The sequence below is a fragment of the Macrotis lagotis genome, chromosome X (assembly GCF_037893015.1).
Source record: "Macrotis lagotis isolate mMagLag1 chromosome X, bilby.v1.9.chrom.fasta, whole genome shotgun sequence".
In the NCBI taxonomy this organism is placed as follows: Eukaryota; Metazoa; Chordata; class Mammalia; order Peramelemorphia; family Peramelidae; genus Macrotis; species Macrotis lagotis.
Window position 1 is genome coordinate 77,561,773 of NC_133666.1, and position 24,886 is coordinate 77,586,658.

The 24,886-nt window shown below is 54.9% G+C and overlaps 5 protein-coding genes and 1 long non-coding RNA gene across 8 annotated transcripts; 2 read left to right on the forward strand and 4 right to left on the reverse strand.

Moving 5' to 3' along the window:
* Positions 1-679: 679 nt before the first annotated feature.
* Positions 680-3,232, reverse strand: TIMM17B (translocase of inner mitochondrial membrane 17B). 2 transcript variants are annotated; one of them, XM_074199445.1, is made up of 6 exons: positions 3,149-3,232; positions 2,381-2,480; positions 2,124-2,187; positions 1,835-1,963; positions 1,584-1,694; positions 680-1,291 (listed from the first exon to the last, which is right to left on the reverse strand). In XM_074199445.1, the coding sequence occupies exons 2-6, from the start codon at positions 2,438-2,440 to the stop codon at positions 1,200-1,202; spliced, it is 456 nt and encodes a 151-aa protein (XP_074055546.1). In that variant the 5' UTR covers positions 2,441-2,480; positions 3,149-3,232; the 3' UTR covers positions 680-1,199. The 2 variants fall into 2 exon arrangements, with proteins under 2 accessions (XP_074055546.1, XP_074055545.1); XM_074199444.1 differs by lacking the exon at positions 3,149-3,232 and adding an exon at positions 2,935-3,062.
* A 45-nt stretch (positions 3,233-3,277) lies between these two features.
* On the forward strand, positions 3,278-6,146 carry PQBP1 (polyglutamine binding protein 1). The gene is made up of 6 exons (XM_074199443.1): positions 3,278-3,794; positions 3,939-4,050; positions 4,221-4,330; positions 4,413-4,523; positions 5,716-5,776; positions 5,935-6,146. The coding sequence occupies exons 1-6, from the start codon at positions 3,728-3,730 to the stop codon at positions 6,089-6,091; spliced, it is 618 nt and encodes a 205-aa protein (XP_074055544.1). The 5' UTR covers positions 3,278-3,727; the 3' UTR covers positions 6,092-6,146.
* On the reverse strand, positions 4,863-9,855 carry SLC35A2 (solute carrier family 35 member A2). Its single transcript, XM_074199442.1, is given in 6 exon segments — positions 4,863-6,546; positions 8,023-8,720; positions 8,935-9,086; positions 9,189-9,374; positions 9,679-9,826; positions 9,829-9,855. Coding segments are annotated over 6 exon segments (1,236 nt in total). The 5' UTR covers positions 9,853-9,855; the 3' UTR covers positions 4,863-6,518.
* A 190-nt stretch (positions 9,856-10,045) lies between these two features.
* Positions 10,046-12,846, reverse strand: PIM2 (Pim-2 proto-oncogene, serine/threonine kinase). Its single transcript, XM_074201871.1, is given in 6 exon segments — positions 10,046-10,695; positions 10,698-10,877; positions 10,964-11,140; positions 11,250-11,622; positions 12,210-12,263; positions 12,370-12,846. Coding segments are annotated over 6 exon segments (1,419 nt in total). The 3' UTR covers positions 10,046-10,537.
* Positions 12,847-13,429: 583 nt separating this feature from the next.
* On the reverse strand, positions 13,430-24,551 carry OTUD5 (OTU deubiquitinase 5). Of its 2 annotated transcripts, XM_074208335.1 has the most exons (10): positions 23,106-24,551; positions 20,256-20,349; positions 19,279-19,350; positions 16,131-16,195; positions 15,892-16,048; positions 15,654-15,802; positions 14,727-14,930; positions 14,371-14,572; positions 14,156-14,269; positions 13,430-14,051 (listed from the first exon to the last, which is right to left on the reverse strand). In XM_074208335.1, the coding sequence occupies exons 1-10, from the start codon at positions 23,694-23,696 to the stop codon at positions 13,930-13,932; spliced, it is 1,770 nt and encodes a 589-aa protein (XP_074064436.1). In that variant the 5' UTR covers positions 23,697-24,551; the 3' UTR covers positions 13,430-13,929. The 2 variants fall into 2 exon arrangements, with proteins under 2 accessions (XP_074064436.1, XP_074064438.1); XM_074208337.1 differs by lacking the exon at positions 19,279-19,350 and having other exon boundaries at positions 23,106-24,549.
* Positions 15,772-19,136, forward strand: LOC141503143 (uncharacterized). Its single transcript, XR_012472768.1, has 2 exons — positions 15,772-16,215; positions 17,141-19,136. It is a non-coding gene; the product is annotated as an uncharacterized LOC141503143 (long non-coding RNA).
* Positions 24,552-24,886: the final 335 nt, after the last annotated feature.

A 24,886-nucleotide genomic window follows, 5' to 3' on the forward strand; every position in this document is an offset into this window, starting at 1 on the left:
TCTGCTGGATGAAATTCTTTGTTCTGGGGTTTCATTAGCTACTGGTTTATAGATGCCAGTAGTCTTTAAGAAACCATAAAAATCATGGCCCTGAAAGGGTAAGACTTAGGATCTCTGAGCTGGAAGGAACATTCAAGATGGGGAAACCTAACAACCTTGTTTGGCAGGAGTAAAATGAAGTCCATAAGGAAAAGACCTTGCTCCAAGTTGCCAAGGTGGTAGCATGAATTTTGACACAGGGCCTTTTGCTCCAAAGCTTCTGGGTCATCAGTCCTCTCATCAACTCCTGGCTCATTTCATTATGAACTTTCTGCTTTCAGAAGGGTTATTATGAAGTCAGGATGCCAGTTTTTGGTTTCAATGTTCTTGACTCCACAATAGCGTGGGAGCCATTGTTCAGTGAGAGTTCACTCCACTTTGGCTCAAGAGGGAAACTCTGAGGTCACGGGACAATAACCCTAACCTGAACTCACTTAACCTCTGACCATTATTTCCTGGCTCTGTCCCAGAAGGTAAGTGACCTGGTCCTGGAATGTCAGCATATGAGGTGGGGCCCAAGGTATCCTTCTCTCCCAAGAGTCCAGTAAAGTCTTCCCTCTCCTCCCCCTAAGGGATTTCATTAGCAAGATATGACTCCATCTTTAAGCCGCAGTGTCAGGACAATAAAAACACACATTGATTTCAGAACCAGCTTTAAATAAAGAGGGAGAAATTTGGCAAAGATAAATTGAAAAGGAGAAAAAGCCAATTTTTGTTCTTTGTTGGAGTGGGGATTTGTGTGTATGTCTGTAGAGTTGGGGTATGAAGGATGATAGTGTACATGAGCTGGGAGCCAACTATGACTTGGTCTCAATGAGTTAAGTTTTGGGGAAAGCAGAAGGGGCCTCCTCTGTTGGCAGCACTGTATGGACAATCCAACCCTCATCTCTAGGAACAGCAATCCCTTCCCTGAGGTATGTCACACTCCCTGAGATGATGTGAACTCTGGCCTAGCCAGCCCCACTCTCTGGAGTAAAGCCAGGAGGGCACATTGAGGGCTCCCTTGCCCTGAAGCACCAGCTCAGAGAGGTAGTGAAAAAGAGTCAGAGTCCAGTTAATTTCCCTCAACACTCAAGGATCCAAATGTCCCCCTGTTCCTCCCATGTTCTCCCCCTCCCACACCACCCCTCACTCTTCCCCTTCTCCATGGCCTGGTGGCTTCACTGGTACTGTCCGTAGCCTGGGTAACTGGGGGGTGGGGAAGAACCTTCCATGGGGGGCAGCTGTCCAGGATCTTCTATGAAGGGGGGTGCTGGAAAAAAACAAGAGAAAAGAGGGAAGAATGACAGAGATAAGGCTTAGGCAAAGGGAAAGAGTAGATCAAAAGACAAAAAGAAATGCAGGACACAGAAAACAGAGATGATGAAGATGGGCAGAGCTAAAGTGGGAGAGAAGGGATAAGAAACAGAAGATAGTAGGAATGAGTGACAGAATAATGAGGGAAAGAAGTAGAAGAAAGGCTGAAAGAGACACTTTGGAGAGATGGTTAGACAAAGGTCTAACTTTGCAGAGAGGAAGAAACACATCTCAGGAGAGTGACTCACTGTTCCGGAACTGCTGGGCTGTGTAGCGGGTGAGGAGGATGCCCACACCTTCAATCAGGGCCAGCAGGATCCCTCCCATCATGGCAGAGCCAACCATAGCCAGGGGCCCACCTGGTAATAGGAAGATAGTATGTAACCAGTCTGATTCCCTTGGGGGAGCTCCCCTTCCTTGTTCCCACATTTCTAGGAGCAGAGGTAAAGGAGGGCTGGGGTGGGGTGGGGGGGATGAGGAGGCAGGGGAAGTCACTCACTCCGAGCTGCAAGGACAGCACCAGTGAGAGCCCCGCTAGTGATAGAATTCCACGGGTCCTCCTTCCCACGGAGCCTCACGAGTCCACAATCAATAGTCGAAAAGAGACCACCCCAAACAGCAAAACTACCTGAAAGAGGAGTGGCAGTGGTAAGGTAACAGTGGGGAGGTCCCTTCTTGGTCCATACTCTCCAAGGCCTCCCTTGGTCCCAGGGTTGGTATTTCCAGGCTGAAGTCTCTGAGTTCTGCCCCACCAGGGGCTACCTGTCACCTCCCTTTCAGTCCCTTACCTCCAATCTGAGGGGCCCGGATTCTCACTGCACTGATGCTACCCCACATGCGGTGCCTGATGCCCTGGTGAAGGAATGAAGAGGGGTTATGAGAAATTATTAAGGATGGCTTAGGCTATCACCCCCCTCCAGCTTCTCTTGTTTGGGTGGAAGGGAACAACTAGGCAGTCAAGATAGACCCTTTGGGTTCATTTGGGCTTCCCTTCTCAACTCAGCCATTTCACAGGAAGGGGAAAACCGAGGTCTAGAGGACTCACTACTGGGGCATTTCGGAAGCCCTTGATAGCCTGGAAGACGCCTCCCCCGATGACTCCCATGGTGAAAGCTCCACCGCAGTCGTCCACAATCCTCCAGGGGCTGCAGAGGGAAGTAGTGGGGTGAGACGGGTCAGAGGTGCTGTGAGCTTAAAGGGTCCCCCTCTCCCCGGGCTCTCAACTCTGAGGCCTCTGGGACCATCCCCGGCAGCGAGAGGGAAGAGGAGAGGAGAAGGAAGGGGGGGAAAGGAAGGAGCCCTGTGGTCGGGTCAGCCCAGTCGGGCCTGCAGTCACCCCGCCGTCCCACTCCCACTTTCGGGGTTCCAGTCCCGTCCCTCCCCAATAGAATGGTCCATCGCCCAAGTGCCAAGAGGTGGGGCAGGCGCCATACTTCCCCCCTATCCGTCCGTAATGGAAAGGTCTAGCGCCCGCTAGGCCGAGGCCTTCGAGGGCCCAAGTGTGCGGCGGGGAGGGAGGGCGGAAGCGGGGCAAAGAGCGAGGACAGTCGAATTCCCACCGGTCGGCTCCCGGCTCCCCCTCGCTCCCCCAAGCCATACCAGGGCTCTCGTGCGTACTCCTCCATAAGGCCTCAGGCGGACCCGGGTCGCCCACGCCAAAGGAGAGCGTCCTACCCCGGAGCCTGGCAGCCAGCCGCTCCTCTCGCCGACTCCTCCCCCGCGCCCGCCTCTTTCTGCGCTCCACCCCTAGGACCCCAGAATGGACGAGGGAGCCACTCCCTGGACGATTGCGCAACGGACGACCCTAACGTACCGAAGGGTTGCCGGGGCAACTGGATCGCACGTTGATTGGTCATTTTTCCCTTGGCCCCGCCCCGATGTTCCTCTTGACGTTCCCTCAGAGGTCGGCGTCGGAAGTAGCGGAGGAGAGAAGTGACTTGCGCGCGCTCTCACAGGCCGCCGGACGGACGGAAGGGACACGTGACGAGAGAAAGGCCGGCTCTAGGAGCGGACCGAGACAGCTCTCCGAAGCTTGAAGGAACAGGGGAGGGGCGCGGACCCTCATCGCTGCACGCCTTCATTGGCTGCCAAGCGCGCACATGCGTACAACTGGCCAGGCAAGGGGCTGACTGGACCGAACCTGGAAGGTCCTCAGCTAGCCGCCCGAGAGTCGGGGTGGGGGTGGAGAAAAGACCGGGAGGAAGTGACGTCACTTCGGCAGCCGTGCCCAGTCGCTTTCCCCCTTAGAAAACAGGCGAGAGACGCCGGCCTCTCTGCGCCATCCCCATTCCACTGGGTCTGAGTGGGCGGGGCCGCCGAACTCCCCAATTCGCCCCGAACCAAGGAAGGAAGGAAGGAAGGAAGGAACGAACCCCAGTGGCACGGCCTCATCATGCCGCTCCCCGTGGCCCTGCAATCCCGCCTGGCCAAGCGCGGAATCCTCAAACACATGGAACCCGGTGAGATGGCGCCTCGGAGTTGGGAGGGGGAGCTCAGCATCGCCCCCCCCCCAAAAAAAAATTCCCCAGCCTCCAGGGAGGTGGGTGGTGGGTGACAGAGGTCACTGCTGATACTCCCCCTGGTCTCAAACCTACCTACTGCAGAGCCAGAGGAAGAGATCATCGCTGAAGACTATGACGATGATCCTGTGGACTACGAAGGCACCAGGATCGAGGGTCTGCCACCCAACTGGTACAAGGTGTTCGACCCAGTCTGGTGAGCCCTATTATGGGAGAGAAGAGGTGGCCAGAGGGGCTTACTTTCTGGGCAGTTAGATTTTCTACGTGGGTACTGAGATCACCACTGGAAGAGGGAGGGAGGCTTTTGGGAAGATTACCTCAGAATCTTGGGGCTCACCCTAAAGGTTCTCTCACACAATCTCTCAGTGGCCTTCCTTACTACTGGAATGTGGAGACAGATCTTGTGTCCTGGTTGAACCCCCATGATCCCAGCTCTGTCATCACCAAAGCAGCCAAGAAACTCAGAAGCAACTTGGGTGAGTCCCTCGTCCCTTCTTGAGTCCAACATTTGACCATTCTGTTTCTGACCCTCTGCTTTCCCTGTCTTTGGTGCCTTAGATCCAGAAGATAAGTTGGACCGAGGCTATGAAAAGCTGGAAAGGGAGGAGGTGAAGGACCGCCGTTACCACCGCAGAGAAGATTTGGCCCCCTACCCCAAGGGCAAGAAAGGTAAGTGGCACTGTGAGTGCAGCAGTGGACAAGAATCCTCTTGGGACCCCTAACACATATATTCACTCAGTCAGGTTCTAGTGCTGCCTGGCTTTCCAGATCAAGCCAGTGTATCATGGGTTTATAGTGCCAGACTTTGGACACAGAAAGACAAACTCCAAATGTACCCTTTTCTCAAGTTGGTTGTAGTCTACTGTGATGAGACACATAAAGGCAATAATTACTAAAGAAAAGTAGATGAGCATTTAACATCTCTGCTGATGAACAATAATTTCACAGAGAAGACAGCACTTGAGCCAAGCTAGACAAGATTGGGGGAATGGGGGGGGAGGTATTCCAGGTGCAGGGAAAATAACCTCTGTAAAGGTATGGGAACCACAGTGTAAGGACAGTCTACAAAAAAAGAATGAGGGCCTCTCGGAGGCAGATAGTGAAGTATCTTTAAGACCAGGCTGAAAGTAGAAATACTATCTCTTGGTATCACTAGAGATTTTTGAGGAAAGAAAGTGACTTAGTTGAACCTGTTACCTTAGGAAACATTTTAATGAAGGGAAGGAGTCTGAGAAAGTAGGTGGTCAATTTGGTTGTGCTGAGTGTTAAACAGAGCTGAGACACAGAATGGATGTGTAAAGGGAAGGTCGAGAAAGTTTGAGGATAATTTCCTCTTCGTCTTTTTGAGTTGGAAGTGTCCTGCAGAAAATTAAGAGTTACAGGCCTAAACCTTTAATTGGGTTTGTAGATTTGGAACTCATCTACATAAAGATCAAAGCAGTAGCAGGTGCTGATATATTCAGACAGGAAGGCACTACTACCATTCTCAAGTTCCTCAGGGTCACAGCTTCTATCTATGATTAGATTACATCCACTTCACAGAGTGTAAGCTCTTTAAAAGTATACAGAAGGAACTTAATGTTTGATTGTCCTGAACAGGAGGAGGAGATTGAGAGAAAATGAATTTGGTATGCTCAGGGGATATGGTTCTAAGTTGAGATCATGGCTCCCCAAGGGGATTTAGGAGAGAAGAGCAGCCCCCCCCCCCAGGATCATCACAGAAGGGAACCAGATGGAACCCAGTAAGAATGTTGTGCTTCTTCTGGGCTTTGGTTTCAGACAAGGTGGTCTCTAGAGGCCCTTTCCATCCAATAGTATACTGCAAATGGTGACCTCAAAGTGAGTTTGATTCTCCCCACAGCCAGTCGGAAAGATGAAGAATTGGACCCTATGGACCCTAGTGCCTATTCTGATGCTCCTCGGTGAGTACCTTTGGAGACCCAGCCAGGTCCTGATTTGGAGTCTCAGTACTGTGTGCTGCAATATTCTCACATCAAATGGGTCATGGGGTAGAAGTGGAAGAACACTGGTTATCTTTTTTGCTACCCATTTCCACCCTATCGATTCCTCTCATCTCCAGAGGGACATGGTCTACAGGTCTCCCCAAGCGGAATGAGGCAAAAACAGGGGCAGACACAACAGCAGCTGGACCCTTGTTCCAGCAACGGCCATACCCCTCCCCAGGGGCAGTGCTTCGGGCCAACGCTGAGGCCTCCCGGGCTAAACAGCAAGACTGAGCCTGAATTGCCCTCTTCAAACCTTTTGTTCACAATAAAGTGTTTTCCCTTTCAAGTTTTTCTATTGGAACTTCTGGTGGGGTGTAGGGGCCACAGAGAAAGAAGCTGTTACCAATTTATTTTCCAAGGAAATATTCCCTACAGAATTTGGCTCAATCCATACTTTGTTGAAGTCTCAGTCAGTGAATAGGGGAAGATCAGAGGTCAGTAGTGTTAACCCTAGGGAGTTTGAGAGAAGACCTTAAATTCCCCATCACCCCATCGTGGCAAAGGAGGTGGATAGCGTGAGAGGGAAGAGAATGTTTTAACTCTTTAATACTGAAGAAACTGCTTCCAGTTCCACATGAAGTGACAGGACCAGGATATCCTCAGAGTAGCCATGGAAGGTGTTGGGCATCTTCGGTACCCCCATCAGACAAGGGGGTGGTTACGACCCTTTCTCCTTGGCCAGCAGCCTGCAGGGGAAAGAGAGAGAGAGCCCAGGTGGCTTTCTTTCAGACCTTGCCATGAACCTCTGGGTTGGAGGGTTAGGGGAATTAAAAGAGCTCCCACTTCCTTTTCTGTAGATAAGCCCCAGTGTTAATTGGGTTAAATATATCATGAAAAGATGGTCCCGTCTCCCCCTACTTAGTAAATTGCACATCAACTACATAAATATAATTTCTTTATTTTGGCATTTGTACACTTGACCCTGCCCAGCATCACCCAGCCAATGAAGAAATCAATCATTTTCCTTTCTTACAAAAATTAGAACTGATAATCATTCCCACCCCCAAAAAGCCTGGCCACAGCAGCAACTCTCAAGTCCCCGGTACAGTAGGAGCAGGAGGTTCCCCCTAGCCTTTGGGGAAAGGGTGGGTTAAAGGGTTAATCAAAGTAAAGGGGGGGACGAGACCTTTTTCTGGCACGTGATTGTTTGCCTTTCATTTACATAATCTGAAGCTCGATTTTATTCCCCAACTCCCTCCCTCTCCTCCCCCCCACTGAAATCAGTCATTTTATTTAGTCTCAGGTTCAGACTTCATTCTTTTCTTCCTTGTTCTCCAAACTCAAGTTTGTCCACTTCATGTTCTGATTGACTTTCTACCCCCCACTTAAGAGATCATCTAACTACCTATTTCCCATCCAGCCCAACCCTCCTTCTCAGTCTTTTTCTACTACTCATCCTGAGCACCATGGGATAACCAGTGGCACACACCTCCTCCCAGATCAATTCCCACTTTGGGATTGAAGATGGGGCTGGGAGTCAAAAAGGTCCAATTCCTGCCCCTCCCCCACATTGGAGTCTGGATGAAAGGAGGTGGAAGAAGTTAAACTCTTCTTCCTTTGCTGGGAAAGGGAAGTGGGAAGCTGTTTCCCTGACTTGCCAGGGGCTGGTTGGAGCCTCAAAATGAGACTAGTATAGAGACGGAAAAGGATTTAAACGATGGGGAAAGAAGCACTTCCATGGGATCGGAGAAAATAAAGACATTGAGGAATGGGAAATGTGTGCTGGAAGGCATATCTCCATTCCCCTTCTAGCAAGGTACAGACCCTCAGGAAGGGGGCATCAAATGCTGAGAAATGGACATGGAAAACTGACCCCAAAGAACTAGATAAGGTCCTTAGGGAGGGGCCCATGATCTGGAAACATGAGTCAGACTTAGTGAAATGACAAGAACAAGAGAAGAAAGGCAACCAGCCACTTTGCCCTGCTAGGAACTTAGAGCATCTTTAGAAACAGTCTCTGTGCAGACTGATCTGGAGGGGTCAGCAAGGGGTCAGAGTGCCCCAGGAGACCTTGAGACAAAGGAGGTGGGGAGGGAGATGGGCAGTGTGTGTGTGTGTTGATGGCAGTGGAGAACTGAGGGGAAGGAGTTGGGAGATGTGGACTCCCTGGTGTCTCCCCAAACTCCAGCTCTGCTCCCAGATGTCACTTCCCCAGTACTGACTTGGGCAGGAAGGGCTCCTCCTCGGGGTCCGCATGGCGACCACTGGCCAGCGGTGCTGTGTTCAGAGGGGGAGGGGTGGCCACGGCAGCAGTTCGGGGCAGACTGTAGAGGTAGACGGCCCCAATGACCAGACCGGCCCCGAGTGCAAATAGTGGATCCACCTGGAAGCCAAACAGGCGGACTGAGGCTGCTGTGGAAACGACAATGGAGAGGGAGGTGGCGAAGCCTTTGAGGATGTTGTCTGCATACTTGACCACCACCGCCACGAGCAGGCCACCGAAGGCCTGGTTCAGCACCACCCCCCACACGGCTGGTGTGTAGCCAAAAAAGAAGCCTCGACTGGCCACGGCCCCACCCTCTGCCCACCACAGCCCTGCCAGGCCCAGCAAAGTTCCAAAAAGGCCCAGTTGCACGTTCCTCAGCCACACTGATCCTGAGCTACCCTTCAGGATCTTCTCAAAGTAAACACCAGCAAAGCCTGATGACAGGCATGAAGCCACCACAGCTGCAAGTCCCATGCCAGGGTTCTGGCCCTCTGGGCGTGGTGACCCATTGCTACCACCTGCCTGCTGGACCTGGACGAGGGCCACACCCAGGAAGAGCAGGAGCAGGGAGGCCCACTGCAGGCGGGACAGGCTCCGGCGGAGCATGAGGACTGAGAACAGGGCTGTGGTAAGGATTTTCAGCTGGTATGTGACCTGTGAAGTGGAGGTAGAAGGCAGGGTCTAAGGGACGAGGATCCCCCTGGAGGAAAAAGTAGGTTTGTCCTAAGTCTTCTCCCCCCCCCCCCCCCCACAACCTCCCTGCATCTTGTCTAGTCAAATTTAGCCTAGTCTAGACTGGTCTGATCTGGTGTGCCCTAGCTTCTTCCTTTTTTTTCCCCCTCCTTTCGCTGCCCCCCCCCCAACTGACCTGGAAGGTGGCAGCAGGCAGGTTGGAGATAGCCACATACTGCAAATTGTTCTGCAGGGTATAGATAAGAGAGGGCACTGCCAACTTCAGGGTGTCCACGTACTGGACCAGCACAGCTTCGTGTAGAAACAGCACAAAGTGCTTCACGTTGCCTGCAGGAGGAGGACAAGAAGAAAAGCTGCCTCTTCTGCACGGGCATCTGAACCCACCAGCTGCTGGCTGCCCCTGCACCCAGGAACTCCCCAGCTCGGTACCCCTCTTCTGGGCGAACAGCAGCAGGAGACAGGCGGCTCCCTTTAGCACTTCAGCCATGACCACGGCTGTGGTGGCGAAGAAGCGGTCCCCGGGGAGGGTCCGTGCATAGCGGATGCTAAGGATCAGAGATGCGTTCTGCACCACCAGCACTGCCAGCGAGGCCTGCTTCAACCACCGGTGGTGACCTGCAGGGGAGCCCCCGGCCAAGGCCTGCGTCAGTGTGCAGCAGCCCCTTCCCCCTCTTCCCACTGTCAGGGGGGTTCTCCCTGAGAAAGCACCCATGGGATAGGCTCCCGATGGGAGCAGGGGAATAGGTCAGGGACCGGAGCCCCCAGGAGCCCAGGACGCACGTGTGTGCCACCCGCACATAACATGTTCGGTTCCTGTCCCCCCCCCCCCCCCCCCCCGGCTGGACACACCCATGCTCCCAGGGGTGGACACGCGCCCTGGCTCAGCCTCCCTGGCGGAAGCGCCCTGCCTCGTCCTTACTTGTGCTGGGCAACCCGGGCTGGTGGTGACCCCCCGGGGGCCCAACGGCCCCAGTCGCCGCCCCAGCTGCCGCGTCCCCTCCGCCTGCGTCCGCTGCTGCCATGTTGGCACCTGCCCGGGTGAGTCCCCTCGGCAACGGCCCGGGCCTCCGTTTCCTTCCGCAGAGTCCGTCATTTCCGCTTCCTAGGACCCCGGGTCCGGGACCGCCTCCCCAATCGAGGGGCCTCATTGGTCGTACCTTCTCGGAGCTCCGCCCCTCCCGCTCCCTCTCGCCGCGGCTGCGCCCCCGCTTCGGCCTGACACTTCCCCTGCGCCCCCCCTGCATTTCTCGCCTTCTCATTGGCTAGGCACCGCCACGGAGCCCTCCCCTCGACTGCCTCGTCTGGCCCCGCCCCAACCCGGGGCTGAGCAGGTTGCTCCTGGGCCCCGCCTCCCAGAGGGATGGATGCCACTGCCTAGGCCAGGGCTAGGGGTTGCAAAGGCCTCGGAGGGCACGTTTTAATGTCATACACAGGTCCCAGCGGCCACCCCCCCTCCCCCGGCTGGGCATCCTCTGTTCCAGCCCGTGGTCAATCATCTGCCGGGACTACTGGCCCAGCTTGGGAGGCAGTGGCTGACTTCATGAGGGGAAGGTGAAGAAATCAGTGACGCTGGCCTGGGGCAAGGGTAGAGGACAGCGGCTGGTTCAAAGAAGTGTTCCGGTTGGAAGAGCAAGCCTCAAGTCCCCAATCTTCTTTTCCACGCCAACTTCGGGGAATCTAAACAAGTTATGGAAGAAAGGGGGAGGGGTGGCTAGTATTTAAAAAGTCCCCATCCATCCCTGAGAGCAGGAGGAGAATGGGCAATGGGCTGGAGGTGGCTAAAGGTCTTTTTCTGTCCATTTGCTGAGGTCCGAAGGAGCATCTCTAAGCACCTGTAAAACCAAGTTAATGGTGCACCTCAAAAGCCTAGTCCCATTCAGGGGACCGCAAGTACACATGCTCCGTTCCTCCTGCTCCACCACTATCACAGAGCTGACCACTCTGGGGTACTGGCATCACAGTAAGTAGTGCTATCACAAGAGAGAAGACACAGGATTTCCAAAGCCAGTGCTAAGTGGTCCTCCCCATCCTGCATCCAGGGGTCCCAGGGAATCTACTCCCATGAAGTCCAACTGTCAGGGTCAGGGGCCAGGCACCAACGGATCAGAGCCTCACAACCTGCAGAACAGGCAGAACATCTGTAACCCAGAAGGGAAGGAAAGCACAGGGGAGAGAGGGGCATGGGAGGATGCCAAGGACCTTACCTGGGGGGACCCAGCAGTGGAAGCAGAGATGAGCACCAAGGATCTCCCACCCATGCTCAAAGGGGATGTCGTTGCAGGCCATGTCATAAAGCAGGATGCCTAGGGACCGCACAGTGGCTGGTAGTGCATGGTACTGCTGCTGTCAGATCCATTCTGGTGGGCTATATAGCCTTGGTCCTACAAAGCCAGAAGGCCCAAGGAGCCAGGTTTGAGTCTGGCACTAGGTTGCTCTGTCCCCTTTTATTTAGTGCAGTAGTCCCCAAACTTCACTGGCCTTGGCTCTCACCATCAAAGTCAGTGTAGGTCTCATCCCAGAGCAGGGCACCAGAGCCCAAATCAATGAGTTTCACTTCACCCCACCTCAAATCGACTACTATGTCCTCATCCTCAATGTTTCAGTGGACCACACCTTGGACATGGCAGTGGTGGACAGCACCTACCACCTGGACGAAGAAACGGCAGCAGTGGCTGTCTCCCAGGGGTACCCACTCAGTGATGTAATCAAAGAAATCCTGGCCATACTCTTGGCGCTCAAGCACCAGCAGGAAGCTCTCAGGGGTCTCAAACCAAGGCAGCAGGTGGATCACACCCTAATGACTACTCCCAGCCCCGACCTTCCTCAACAGAGCTATCTCCAGTGGGCATGGACTCGAGTCAGACTGCAGGAAGGCAGAAGGGACCTCTGACTCAGATGCCTAATAATGTTCCAGAGAAGCCTTCCCCCATCTGTGCACAGATGGGGTGGGGGGTGTTGCTGGAGAGACAAGGACAGGAGGAAAAACTGCAAATTTATCCTCAACAAAACCGGCTGGACCACTTTCTCCTCGTGGGACCTAGGGCCCATCGACATCCGACACTCCCCGGTTCCCAGGTGACAGCACAAAAGAAGCCATGGACTCTGAAAGATGCTGACATCTCACCCAGAAAAAGGGAGAGGATGTCCACCGAACCGCAACCTTCGCCCCATGCACGAGAATCCATCCCACAGATGAGGGAAGAACGTTCTGGACTCAGAGCAGATCCCAAGAAGAACATGCCCTGACACTGAGGTGAGTTCTGGTGCCTGATACCTTCCCCCAGCCCAGTTAAACCATCAGCTCCCCCCTCCCCCAAGGGGTTAGAGACTCCTGGCCCTCGGGATGCCAGACCTGGCCCATCCTCGGGGAAGGGGAAAAGGAAAGGGGGATAGCCCTTTACATGGAGAGCCGAGGCACCTATGGGCGAAGGAGCTGGGGTGCATACACACGGGGGGGGGGGGCAAGCCCAGGACGCGGCTCCGGGGAATCAGCTTCACAACCACCTGAGAGAGAAAAGCAGGAGCCCAGTGAGCTGATGGAGAATCAAAGGGGGGGGCTGAGTAGAGCCGCGGGGCCCCCAGGGAAGGCGGCAGGTGGGGGTGCGGTCACCTGCAGGCGGTCGGTCTGGCGGTGCGTAGAGAAGACGGAGCCCAAAGCGCCTTTGCCCAGCAGGGGCCCCAGACTGTCGGGGGCCTCTAGGACCTCCCGGCCTTTGGGCAGCCGGCCCGGGGACTCGGAGCCCTTGGGCAGCATGGTAGGCACGGGGGGGGGCTGGCCTCTGTTCCTCCCGGGCCGGAGACGTGCTCTCTCTCGGCCAGCCGCGGGGTAGGCCGCGACGCCCCGCCCCTCCGGGCCGAGCCAATCCACACCGGCTTCCCGGCCCCGCCCCCGTGACTCGGGGACGCTGTACAGAAGCAGAGAGGGCGGAGGAAGATTCGGCCTAAATTGTGCAGAGCGGCTCCACTGGAAGCAGGAAGGGGTCGGGAGCCGCTCCGGGAGTGCAAGCCGCGTTCTGGTCTGTCCCCCCCCCCCCCCCGTCCCCCCGCCTCGAGCTATAAGGAGCCCAGCCTCTCGAGTCTCCCCCATTCCTAGGAATCGAGAAAAAGGCAGGGGGTCGGGAGAGACGGGGCAAGGGGGCTAAGAAAAGCAAAGGAGTCACCGCGGGCCCACCCACCACCTCGGAAACAAGTTGAGTCCGCACCCTCTTGTCGCCGAGGCCAAAGGCAGGGGAAGGGCACGGAAGAGCTTAGCAGGCCAGTTCAGTCCAGTTCTCAGGGGCCAGTGAGTTGATGGGAGTTGGAGACGAGGCAGGGGAAAGACTCTAGCTAGATCCAGGTCAGGGACATGGGTGTCGGCCCGTCCTTCCCACCACGGTTGGGGGAGGGAGGAAGCACCTTTTACGGCTCAATGACTCTTATCCTCAGACTCTGGAACAGTGGGGGGAAGGGGTGCCCAGGGAGCTCAATTTGGACACAACTTTTATTGTCCAAAATCTGGGATTTTGGGGAGGGGGGCCTGAGGCACTGCTTAGCACCCTTCTCCATCCTTCCTCCCACCTTTAAAAGGAGAGAGGGAAAGAAAAGCACAGAGAGCAGCTGAGTCCCAGGTGGGGGAGAGGGGGGCTGGGGGCTTGGGGCCCCAGCCTCCAGGATACAGCTGGGTCAGGATCTGAGTTTTTTAGAAGATAAAATTACATTTTAATAAAGGGAGAAAGGGTAAAGACACCCAAACACTGCTGATTCAGACGTCCTCCAGGCTGGGGGGGGTGTTCTTTGGATTCCCCCACCCCCCCACTCACCCCCTCAAGAGGGGGCAGCAGAGATGGTGGGCACAACTTCCCTCCTTTGACAGACGTATCCAAAAGGCTGTGGGGTCACAATGATGGTCCTAAGGGGGCCACTGGGGTTGTCCGGTGTGTCTCAGGGCCTGCCCACATTCATTCTGCCACTCAATCCATATTGGAGTTTAGGTACAGAGAAGCTTGAGGAAGAAGGTGGGCATGAATCGAGGGGGTGGTAGGGTGTGGAGGGAGGCACATGATCCAAGGGGCAGCCAAGGCTGGACCAGAGTGCCTGAATACCCCAAAGACTTGCTAAACCAAGGGAGGGAAGAGTGGTGGAAAGCAGAACGAAGGGGAGAGGGTGGGCAGGGGGCTCCAGTCCCTGGTCATCAACTCTTGTCTGATGGGGGATCTCTGTGTACTGTATTTTTCTTCATACTGTCCAAATATTCCTGTTGAGAGACGGCAAGGACAGAAGCCAGGATTTCATCATCATCCCAGTCGTTCAGACCTGGAAAGGAAGGGAAGAAGAGTGAAAATGAGACCTGGAGAAGAGGGGAGCCAGCAGTCTAATGGAGGGTGGGAGTTGACATATTGAGTCCTGAAGGGTTTTACCAAAGGCGCTAGGTGACATCTGCTGGATGAGGGCCCGGCATTCCAGAGCAGGGTACAGGGACACAAGGGGGGAGGTGGCTCGGTCTCCTCCTGTCACAGACTGGCTACTTGGACCTAAGATAGATGGATTGTTGTCAGGAGGGCACAAGCCAAAAGTACAAAGAGGTACCCCTCTCCCAACCAAAAACCCTCCCAGGTCACTAGGAAACACTGACCTGGTGCACAGGGTGAGGGGGGTTTGGCGAGAGTGAGGGCATGGCCTGGCGAGGGTGGCTTGGGGCCCAGCTCTGAGTGAAGGTCCTGCTGCTCAGGGGAGGGGGCAGTGCTCCGCTGCCTGGGGGACCTGCCACTCCACTCCTCCAAACCACTAGAGGCCGCTGCTGTGGCAGAGCTGCAAGTAGCACTGGCTTTCCGGGGCTGGGAGAAAGGGCAGTAGATGCCCACAGGGTTAAATCTTACCTGGAGTAGCAGGCCAAGCTCAATACCCTTCTAGGATAAGAGTCTTGGTGTCCAAGAGGTGCCCGAGTGACCACTGACCCAAAGCTTCCCCTTGCCAAGCCAGCCCACCTACCTGTGCTTGGCCCCTGACCTGCCGGGCTTGTTTCTCCTGGTCCCGAAGCCATTGCAGGTAAGACTCTCTGGCTACCTGCTCCTCAATGGCCTCATTTGTAGCTTCCCAATCCGTGGCTCGCTTCTTATCCTCCAGCATCTGTTGCTCAATCCATGACTCCTCAGATGTTTTAATGGCATTCTTCATCAAAGACTGGTCAGCAAACTAGGGAAAGACAGAAAAGTAGAACTTTGGGCATTGAAAGGATGGGTCAGAGCAGAAATAAGGCTGCCCAGCCCTAAGGGAGGTTAAGGAAGGGAGAGTAGAGGGGATTGGGAGAGGAGAGGAAGGAAGGAGAATTTCTCAGCATGGGAGTAGGGTAGAGGGTGGGCTGTGGGAAGAATAAGTGGGGCCAAGACAACCCAAGGAGAGGGGCAACCCCAACAATGCCAAGGTCCAAGACCATTAATGGCCACCTTCCCCCAACCTTTTCAGGTGAGGGCCTCAGCTTAGTCTGCTGCTAAGGTGGTCCCAATCTACAAAGGGAGACAGAAGGGGAGACATGCAGCAGAAAGGAGCATTTCTACCCTTGAATATGGGCTGTCTCCCTGCCAGCAGATGACCTCCTTCCCTTGTGAAGGTCTAGACTCTAAAGCAGACTGGGAGAATAAGACATTTTGAAGGGTCCTCTCCCTAACCCCCCCTCCCCGCCAAGTCATTCCCCCAGGGATCTACCTCCTCCAAAAAGCCAGTAGAAGTGAGGCCTTGGGGAATGTCATGAATTGAGATGCTAGGGAGAGGTCAGAGAGAGGTAGGGTGTGTGTGTGTGTGTGTGTGTGTGTTTGTGTCTGCATGCACATGTGTGCTCCCATGTAAAAAAGTCTGAGTACAAAAGGAGGAAAGCAAACAAATAACAGAGCAGCTAGTCCAGCTCATAAACTCACTCACCCCTGGCTTGAAGGAGGGGAGCCCCAGTCCCACACCAATGGTGGCCTTGTTGGGGTTCACCACTGAGTTGTAGTGGACGTTGCGATGGTAGCTGACCCGGATGGGCTCATCCTCATTCTGCTGAATGCCATGAAACGTGTTGATGGGCTCTGGGGGGATGGGGATACTTGTGCTGTGATGGATGGGGTGGGGTAGGACCCAGGCCGACTCCCCCACCTGTGGCCCTCACTGGTCCTACCTGTACTGTACTGGTACACTTCCACAGGCCGATTGTACATCTCCGCCATGGCCTGCATCTCAATGTGGTTCCCATGACAGTTGTTCTTTCTCTTCCGGTTGATGTAGGTGGTGAAGTCTTCAGTGACGTAATTGGAGAAGTAGTCTGCATTCTTCATCTGGAGAAAGGAGCACAGATTCAGCAGGGGACAAAGAAGGGATAACCAGTCTCCAGCAACCCCAAGCAGTCCCCAATCTCACCAGATAATCCATGCAATGTTTCCGGACAACCTCATGCATATCCTGGTCACCATACACCTGGTCCGCTGCAGAAAGGTGGCACAAGGTCAGAAGTTCAGGAGGGTGAAGCCAGAGCAAGGAAACAAACCCAAGAGGGGCACAGGTTTCCAGTCTCACAGCACACCAGGAGAGCAGCTTCTTGCCATCCAACCCAACCCCAGGATTTTACTGTTCAGTTACCAGCTGTGCTGTGGGAAGAGAGAACATTGTCCTCCCTTCTTTCTGGGCCCATGTATCTCAGGACAGGGAAATGGGAAGGGGAGGACAGCAACAGGGGAATTGGAAGGCCTCCACCATTATTCAGGCCAGCCCCCTGGACAAGTGGAGGTTTCCAAGAGATCAGAGTGCTCAGGGAGGCAAGTCAGAGGGTTTTCCAGAAGAGTCAAGCCTAGAAAGGGTCCATGTGTTCTGACTTTGCTAGTGGCCAAACTAACTTCTGAGAAAGGCTATGGGCTGCCATGTAGAGGGGCACAGACCTCAGGGAGGCAGTCTGGCCCTATTCATGGTAGCCCAACATGGCAGTCACAAGAAGGGGAATAGCTCCCATCCTCCACTTATTTTTGTGTTTTGTACATAAGAAGTAGTGACCCATTCACCAATATAAACCTACCAGGGTCTTAGATGTTTCAGCAAGTCCTCAGATGTCTGGGGCAGACAGGGCCAAGGAGCCTTATGGCAACTCCTCTTACAAAGCCCTCAGTTCAAACTAAGAGGGATTTCTCTGCCACCTAGGTCCATCCTAGGGCCAGGGGTAAGGCCACTTATCTCATTCTGAGGACAAGCCCTCCTCCCCCCTCACACCCCTCTAAGCAAATCAAGAACCACACTGTGATGGAAATGGCACCTGCCTTCTCTTTCTGGTGAGCTGCTTCCAATGGGGACTAAGAGCAGAAGGGCTGAGACTGGGCCTTCTACCCTGAACTTTTAAGGCTTCTAACAAAATCTGAGGACACTATCTTCTTGTCTTTCAGGCCCTTCCTAGGGAAGGGAATCAGACAAGATCACCCAGCCCCAACTGGGTCTCTCCTAATGGCCCAGGTCCTAGCTCTGACTCTTCATCTCTATGGAAACAATCCTGGGCCACTGAGGAAGATTCCAGTGCCTCTTCTTCCTGTTTCCTCATGCAAAAGGATGGAAGACACCAGAGGTGGAAAGAGCAGGCTGAGAAGTTGACTGATGAAGAAACAGCAGGCTCAGCCCTCAAGATGAGTATGACTCCCTTCTCTGGTCCCTTGCCCTGCCCAACTCCCCCAACCGTAATCAGCCTTACAGTGGAATGAATGCAAAAGATGCTGGATACCAGTCCTGGTTGTTCCTTTCCCTCAGTTTCTTCAGCTATGAAATGGGGCTGCCTGCCCTTACTTTCTTCCTGGAATTGTTGATGCTGATAGGGCTCTGTAGGAAATGCTAGAAGATGATTGAAGCCACTTCCCAACATCAGGAAGATGTAGAAGCTGAGGGGAGGCTGGCATCCCAAGTGAGGACAAAATATCTAAGGGCTCTCACCAAGCTGGTTTCCCTGCCCAGTCCATGACCTTGATCCTGATGGAAACCCCCACTCCTCCTCTCTCTCCCACAGGGTCAGTTACCATCCCACATGACAAAAGCATGACTGGCTAAGGGAATGTGAGAAGAGGAACAACCACTAGCCCTCCCAGGCCAAGCCTTAGACTCACTTCCCTGTGCATTCCATAAATTCTTACTTCCAGTCTCTGCAGCCATGAGCACCATATCCATTCATTGCTCTTGGGGATCTTTCCTTTCTTTTTTTCCTGACCACTGGTCACATTTACTCAATACAGGTCTTCTCTTCAAACCAATGTGGTCATCTCATCAGTAATCAATCATGCTAATGAGATCTCCATTCCAATGACTCCCATATGCAATTCATTCTAGTCTCTCTCCTACCACCCCAACTTTCCCTCTAATACATCCCTCCCCATCCCCAAACACACACTCAAAAAACTCCTGACTTCCATGTCATCTGAATCTGCACCCTCACCAAGCTCTCATTCCCCCTAGTATAGCTCTCTCATGTTGGGACTAATGAAGTAACCTACTTGGAGGCTGGGGGAGCTTGTCTTAAGTCTCTTCCCATTCCTGCCACCAAAGTACTGGGCTAACCACCAAAAATTTAATGCCAAGTTCCCTGGCATTCAAAGTCTTTCCCAGCCCAAGTGGCCTCCTTTCTGCCCCACCCCTCTCATCAACCCCTGGCTTTTTTGTAGGACACCACCACCATCACTGCTAGCTGCTGCTACCACCATTCACTGTGGCGCTCTCTGCTGCCCTGGCTGCCTTCTATTTATTCTTATCTACATTTGCCTTTCATTGGCATTTTCCTCATTTGAATCCAAATTCCTTGGGGGCAGGGACAGCTTCCCTTTGTCCAGTGAAGTCTCAGGCCTGCTAATCTAATAATATCTCAATAATCTCCCACTTATATTGTACTTTATGGTTTGCAAAGCAATCTAGAAACGTTATTTCATTCTTAATTCTCACAATCCTGGAATATAAAGACTGTTAACCCCATTTTATATCTGAGGAAACTGAGGCAGACAGAGATGAAATGACTAGTCTGGGGTCACACAGCTATCATACAGCTAGTAAACCAGAAAGTCTGAGGCTGAATTCAAATTCAGGTCTTCCTGATTCCAGGCACTGTGTTCAGGGAACTGTGTCACGTGCCCCCACCCCCCCCCTGTCTCTGTTCATAGTCTATCCTTAAAGGAATGCCTGTAAGCAAATGGAGACCACAAGGAGCCAAGGAAAGGTTCCTTCCTCTCCAGACACGCTGAGGTGGTAGTGGTGGTATAAATCCCCCCCCCCAGAATAATCCTAATCCCATTTCCTCCCACACTTTAAGGCATACAAAGTACCTTTAGACTACATGGAGGCCAACCCACTCAGAGAAAGAAAATGAAGCTCATCGAAGGGAAGGAAAGGAAATGGGGATTTCATCCCAGGTACATTCTCTCCACCCCAGACCATCCCCCAAGGATTCAATTAAAAGCTGAGCTGGGGTCTAGGAGGGCAAAGTATGGACCCAAGGTTAGCCTGGAGGGCTCCTGTGGAGCCCCACATGGTGGGGAGGGTGATGTCCACTCACTTTCCCAAGGAACTGTTGCAAGTAAGACACCCTGCCAGTACCCAGGAGAGGGCTCTGATTCCGGGGCCATAGCTAGCACAGAAAGAATAATGGGATGTGGAGTCAGACCTAGAAGCCTGCTCATCTTCTCTGGGTATCTTTCCTAATTTGGGAAGGGGAGGTCTTGGGCCACCTAAACAGCTGCCTCTGGCTCCCCTAATTCTCCAGCCTATCTGGAGTGACCAAGGCCCATTAGCAACATATCCTCCTAATACTTTCTTCTATCCAATTACGACCCTCAACTCCTGGCACTCAGATTCCCCCCCACCCCTCCCCAGGAACCTGCTGTGCTTGTCCTGGGGCAAAGTCCTCCCAGAGCAGAAACTGAGGAAGTGACAAGAACCCTGTTGGAAAGGAGAGGCTTGCCCAGCTGGATGAAAGGCTGGTTCTGCCAGGGGGAGGCTGGCTCCAAAAGCCAGTGGACAATTCATTCTCATTGACTAAAAGATCCACTGATTGGCCTAAGAAAGAGAAGTTGGGGGGGGGGAGAAGCCCTCAGGCTAATCATCACCTTAGGGGAGTCTCCTTGCCTCCCATACAGGCATTTCTCTGAGTGCCAGACCCTGCACTAAGCACTTTATAAAGATTATCTCCTTTGATGCTTATCACTCCAGGAAGAAACCAAGGCATATAGGACTTAAGTGACTTGCCCAGGTCCACCAAGGAATTGTTTGATGCTGGATTTGAACTCAGGTCTTCCCAACTTCAAGTCCACTACACCACCAGCTATCAGGACAGACACTCAGCATCATGCAGTGAAGGAGCCACATGGAGCTCCAGGGTGGTGATTCTTAGTCCCCCAAGCTCACAATCATTGTACTTTTTTTGGGGGGGGGAGGGTAGAAGAACCAGAGGTCTCTGCTGAGAGGCTCCCTCTCCCACTCTCCCCAGCCCCGAGGATGGCAGCAGTGTCAGCATAAGCATAAGCAGCAACTCACCCACAGCCCTGAATAAGCAGGCCCCATCCTCCTTCATCTGTTTGATAATGAACCCTTTCTTGTCCCGAAGGGCCTTCTCAAACCAGTGTTCCTGCTGAAGATGTGAGATTGCAAGAGCTCAGAAATTGGCTGGAGCAGCCTTGGCCAACTTGCAGAAAGGCTTTGGTAAGGGGCACAACCCCAAGGATCCCAGAGGTCAGGATTTGCACACCCAAGGCCCTGGTCACTCAAAAGCTTAAAAGAAAGCCTAGAGGGTCAAAGGGCAGGACATGAAGGGAGCCCTCCAGGCTGAGCTGCCCTGTGGCCATCTTATCATCAGTCTTTCCTTGGTATCTTATTGATAGGGCTGAAAGACCTTTGGGCCAGTGCTCAATCCTGCCTAAAAAAAAAGAGGGACTAGAATTCTTTCAGCTTTAGCCCAGAGGGAAGGAGCAAGAGCTCTAGGGGAAAAGCTGGCAAGAGAGTTGAATTTCTTTACACTTCCAGCTGTCTCCAAGCTGAAGGAACTCCCCAATCTTAGCTGTGACTCCCAAAGAGAAGGGGATTCTAATGAAATTCATTGGCCCCAGCCTCTGCTACCCAACTGCAGTCATAGCTGAGGTGACAAAGGGAAGGAATTTTGAGGTTGTCATGTCCTGTAAGGCCCCCAAATCTGGGAAGCACTTCTGGAAGCCTGTGATCACCAAGGTAGAGTAGGGATCCTGGGTCATGTGCATGTATGCATGCATATGGAATGCTATGGTCACAGCCAAGTGTCTTGGTCCTATACTGTTCCTAAAAAAAGCTAAGTATGGGACTGGCCCCCTTTCCCCATGGAGTACTTTTGATTAGGTGAGGGGCTGGGGTCTTAATCAGCTCCAAAGTCTGGTCCAGGTCTGGGTGTGTGTGTGTGGTGGGGGCGGACTAGGGATGGTGAGAAACCCCAGAAGTAGCAACCCTTGCCAGGGGATCCAAGTGGAAGAGGACCAGTCAGCTGCTCTGGAGCAATCATTGTACTCCCACCCCCCACAGTCAAAGGCAAGGCAGTAGCCTTCAGCCCAGGCCTGACTAAGGAAGACAGCCCCTCAACACAAGGAGCCAGCAGTTATTAAGCACTTATCACCTCAAGAGGCAGATATAATTATGAACCTCATTTTACAGAGAAGGGAACTCAGGTACTTGACCCAGGGTCAGCTAGCAAATCATCTGATGCTAGATTTGAATTCTAAGTTTCCTGATTCTAGGTCCAGGGCCTAACCCCAAGGATGGAAAGGCCTCCTTTAAATTCAGCCAACGAGTCAAGATCCTGGGTCTCAGATTGCTCCCACTGCAGTCTCTTAGTTACTCAGGCTCCCTGAGGGTCCCCTCTCTCCCCAACTCCCAAGAAAGTACACAGCAAGGAGATGAAGCAAGTCTCTCCCAAGATATCTAGGCTGACCAGCCCACAAGAAATGTCAGGACCCTGCAGAATGTGTCCCCCTGGCTCATTTCCCCCCAATGGGTTCCTACATGGGCTTGAGCATGGGAGCCAGTCTCCCTTAATACCAGTCTTGGCAGGAGAGGCTTAAAGCAGTCCCCCTCCTAAAGGTTTCTCCAAGGGTACTAGCTAAGATTTTAACTTATAGACTTGCAAATGGACACCGCCCTGCCACCCAGCCTTCTATTCTATCTCTTGAGACAAGGAGTTGAGAGTAGAGATGGAGGAAGAGCCGACCAGGCAAAAAACTGAGAAGATAAAAAAGACAAGGGGGAAGTACTTGGTGCTATAAGGGACCTTTCAAATCTTTGAAGTTGATGCCACCACCCACGGGAACAAATGGATCCCACTATCTTTCCCTTCCCTTCCTTTGCTGTGCCTGAAGAACCTAGGGAGGGCAGGGAGACAGGCTGTGTCATGATAAGAAACCAACTCCAAGAAAGAGAGAAAGAAAAGCAAGTGACTCTCGGAGAAAAAAAAAAAAATCAGAAGGGGGGGAGGGGGGAAGCTTTGGTACAACATAAAATATCGAGTGAGAGTAAGAGTAGGGGGTTCCCAACAGGGGGCTGTAAGGACCTGGAGAGAAGAAAAGCAGGGAAGGAGAAGTAGGGGCCCTGGGGACCAAGGATAAGATAAGAAAATTAGGGAGGCTGGGAGTGGTGGGGTGGCTGGGGATTGGGGGGGGAGACAAAGAACAAGAAAAGCAAAAGAGGGGAACCAAGAATGAATTAAAAACAGCAAGGAGTTCTCCAGGGCCAGTGCCCCTCCCACAAGGAGTAACAAAGGGGGGGGGCAGGTGAAAAGAGATCCAGAGACCAAATGAAAGATATGGGGCAAGACAAGGGGGAAGGGAAGGGCAAGGGAGGCGCCTGGGACTAAGGTTGGAATAAAAAAGGGGAGGGGCTCTAGGATGGGCTAGAGGCGAGGGGGGGGTGTCCAGGGATTTAGGCAGAAACAATAGGTAAAGGGGAGCTGGGGGTAGGTCCCGGGAACCAAAGATGGACTAAAAAATGCAAGAATGGTTGTGGGAAGAGGAGTGAAAGAGAGTGCTGAAATAAGAGGACCCAGTGGGTTGGAAAAGGGAGAAACGAATTATTTAGAAAAACAGAAAGAATCAGTAAACAAAGATGAGAGCTTCTCTGGCGGGGGGGGGGGGGGGGGGGGGGGGGGGGACGGGGGGGGGGGGGACGGGACCCGGGAGGGATGATGACTCGGGAATGAGAAAAACAAGGATTAGGAAGGTAACAAAGATGGGGGTGTTTACGGACTACCAGCGGACAAAGATGGGAGCCCTGGGGGGGAGGGGGGACCCGGAGTAACCAGTGCTGGCAGGCCAATGGCCCTGGGAATCTGGGTCGGGGTCCGTGCTCCCCCTTCCCCCCCATTCCTCTTACCTGCTCCACCGTGGCTGGGTCCATGGCCTCTACCCGGGCCGCCGCCGTGTCGTACTCGTCTTCGCTGTTGTAGCCGGCGCCACCTTCGTCGTGCTCGGGGCTACCCCCTGTGCCCGGGCCCACGCCGCCCACGCCGCTTCCGGGCGGCCCGCCGGGGTTGCCGCCGGGGCCCGCTTGCTGCCGCCGCCTCTTGCTATGGCCCGGGCCGGAGCAGCAGCCGACGCCGGGCCCATTGCCGGGGCCGCCCACAGCCCCCAAGGCCAGACCCAGGCCGAGGCCCAGCGCCTCGGCGGCCCCAGCAGAGGCCGTCCCCCCGGGGCCGGGGGGAGGGGGTGAGGCCTGTGGCCGGGAGGCCGCGGAACCTGCGCCCGAGGCCCAGCGCGCCAGAGGCGGCGGCGAAGCCCTCGGGCGGCCGCCCGACGACGGCCCGGCGCCCGGGACGCCCTCACCTCCACCCGGGCCGCCCGGTCCGCCGCCACCCGGGCCACCGGGCCCGCTGCCCGGCTCGCCGTCCGGGCCCGAATCGGCGTCCGAGCCAGCGGCCGACGGCCCAGGCGGCGGCGGCGGCTTCTTCTTGGGTAGGATGGTCATGGCGCTCCGGGCCCAGGCGCCAGGGGGCTCGACTTGGGCCTAGGGTTCAGCGGCTCCGACTCCGACGCCCCCCCTCAGGGCTGCCGGGGCCGGGGCCAGGCCGGAGCCAGGCCAGCCAACAAGACGGAAAGAGACCCGGAGATCGGCCCGGGGCCGAGACTGAGCCAGGGGCGGGGATTGAGACGGGCGTGGGGGTGGGGAGGCCGGGCCGGCCCGGGGACCAGGAGAGACCAGGAGGCGCCTGATCCCGCGGAACCGCAATGCCGAGCACCGCCCTCGTCGTCGTTGTCGTCGTCGTTGTCGTCCTCGTTGTCGCCGCCACAGCCGTTGCCCCGGGCCGGGAGCGGGAGTAGCGGACGGGAGCGGCGGGGGGGGGGGGAAGGGGAGGGGAGGGGAGGGGAGGGAAAGGAAAGACCGGGAAGGACCAGGCCTGGCGAGGAGAGGCCGGAAAGGAGCCGGCGGACCCCGGGAAACTGAAGGGAGAAGGGGCGGGGCGAGGGCCCGAGGCCCCGGATGAGCAGGGGCGGGGCCAGGCCCGGGCCCCGGATGGGAAGAAGGGGGGACGGGGGAGGGGGAGCACCCCCCCCCGGCGGCTGCCCGGAAAGCGAGCCCTAGTCAACGCACGGCTCAGGGACCCGAGAGCTCGACTCGGTCCTGCCTAAGGTAGGCTGCGAGCAGAGTTCGTAGGTCGGGGATGTCCCGGATGCAAAACCCAAGGAGGTGGGGGGGCGGGGCGCCGGCCCAGCCGCCGCTGAAGCCGCCGCTGGCTTTTCCTCTTCCCTCTTCCTTCTCTTCCTCTCTTCTTCCCGAAGCCAGTCGGGAGGCCCCGCCCCGCTCCACCAGGTGACTGACAAAAACAAACACCCTGACGCGGCAGACCGGCCCCCGCGCCACGCGCAAGCGCACTGACTCCGGAGTAAAGTGCCCTCCCTTCCATTTTCCGCCCCGCCCCCGTCGCCGATCCCTGGCTGGGTGGGGGGGAGGGGGGCGGAGAGCGGGGCGGGGTGGGGTGCAGTAAGTCTGGGCCCAGGCCCCGCGTCTAGTCTCTGTCAGCGGCGGAGGCCCCGTAGGCCTTTGCGACTTGCCCGGTCGGGTAGTGAGGGGCAGAGCCCACCGCGGGCGCCCGCCCCTCCCCCTCCCCTCCTGGCAAGTTGCCCCGGAGCGTCGTTCACGCGCCGTCGTAGCGTCAT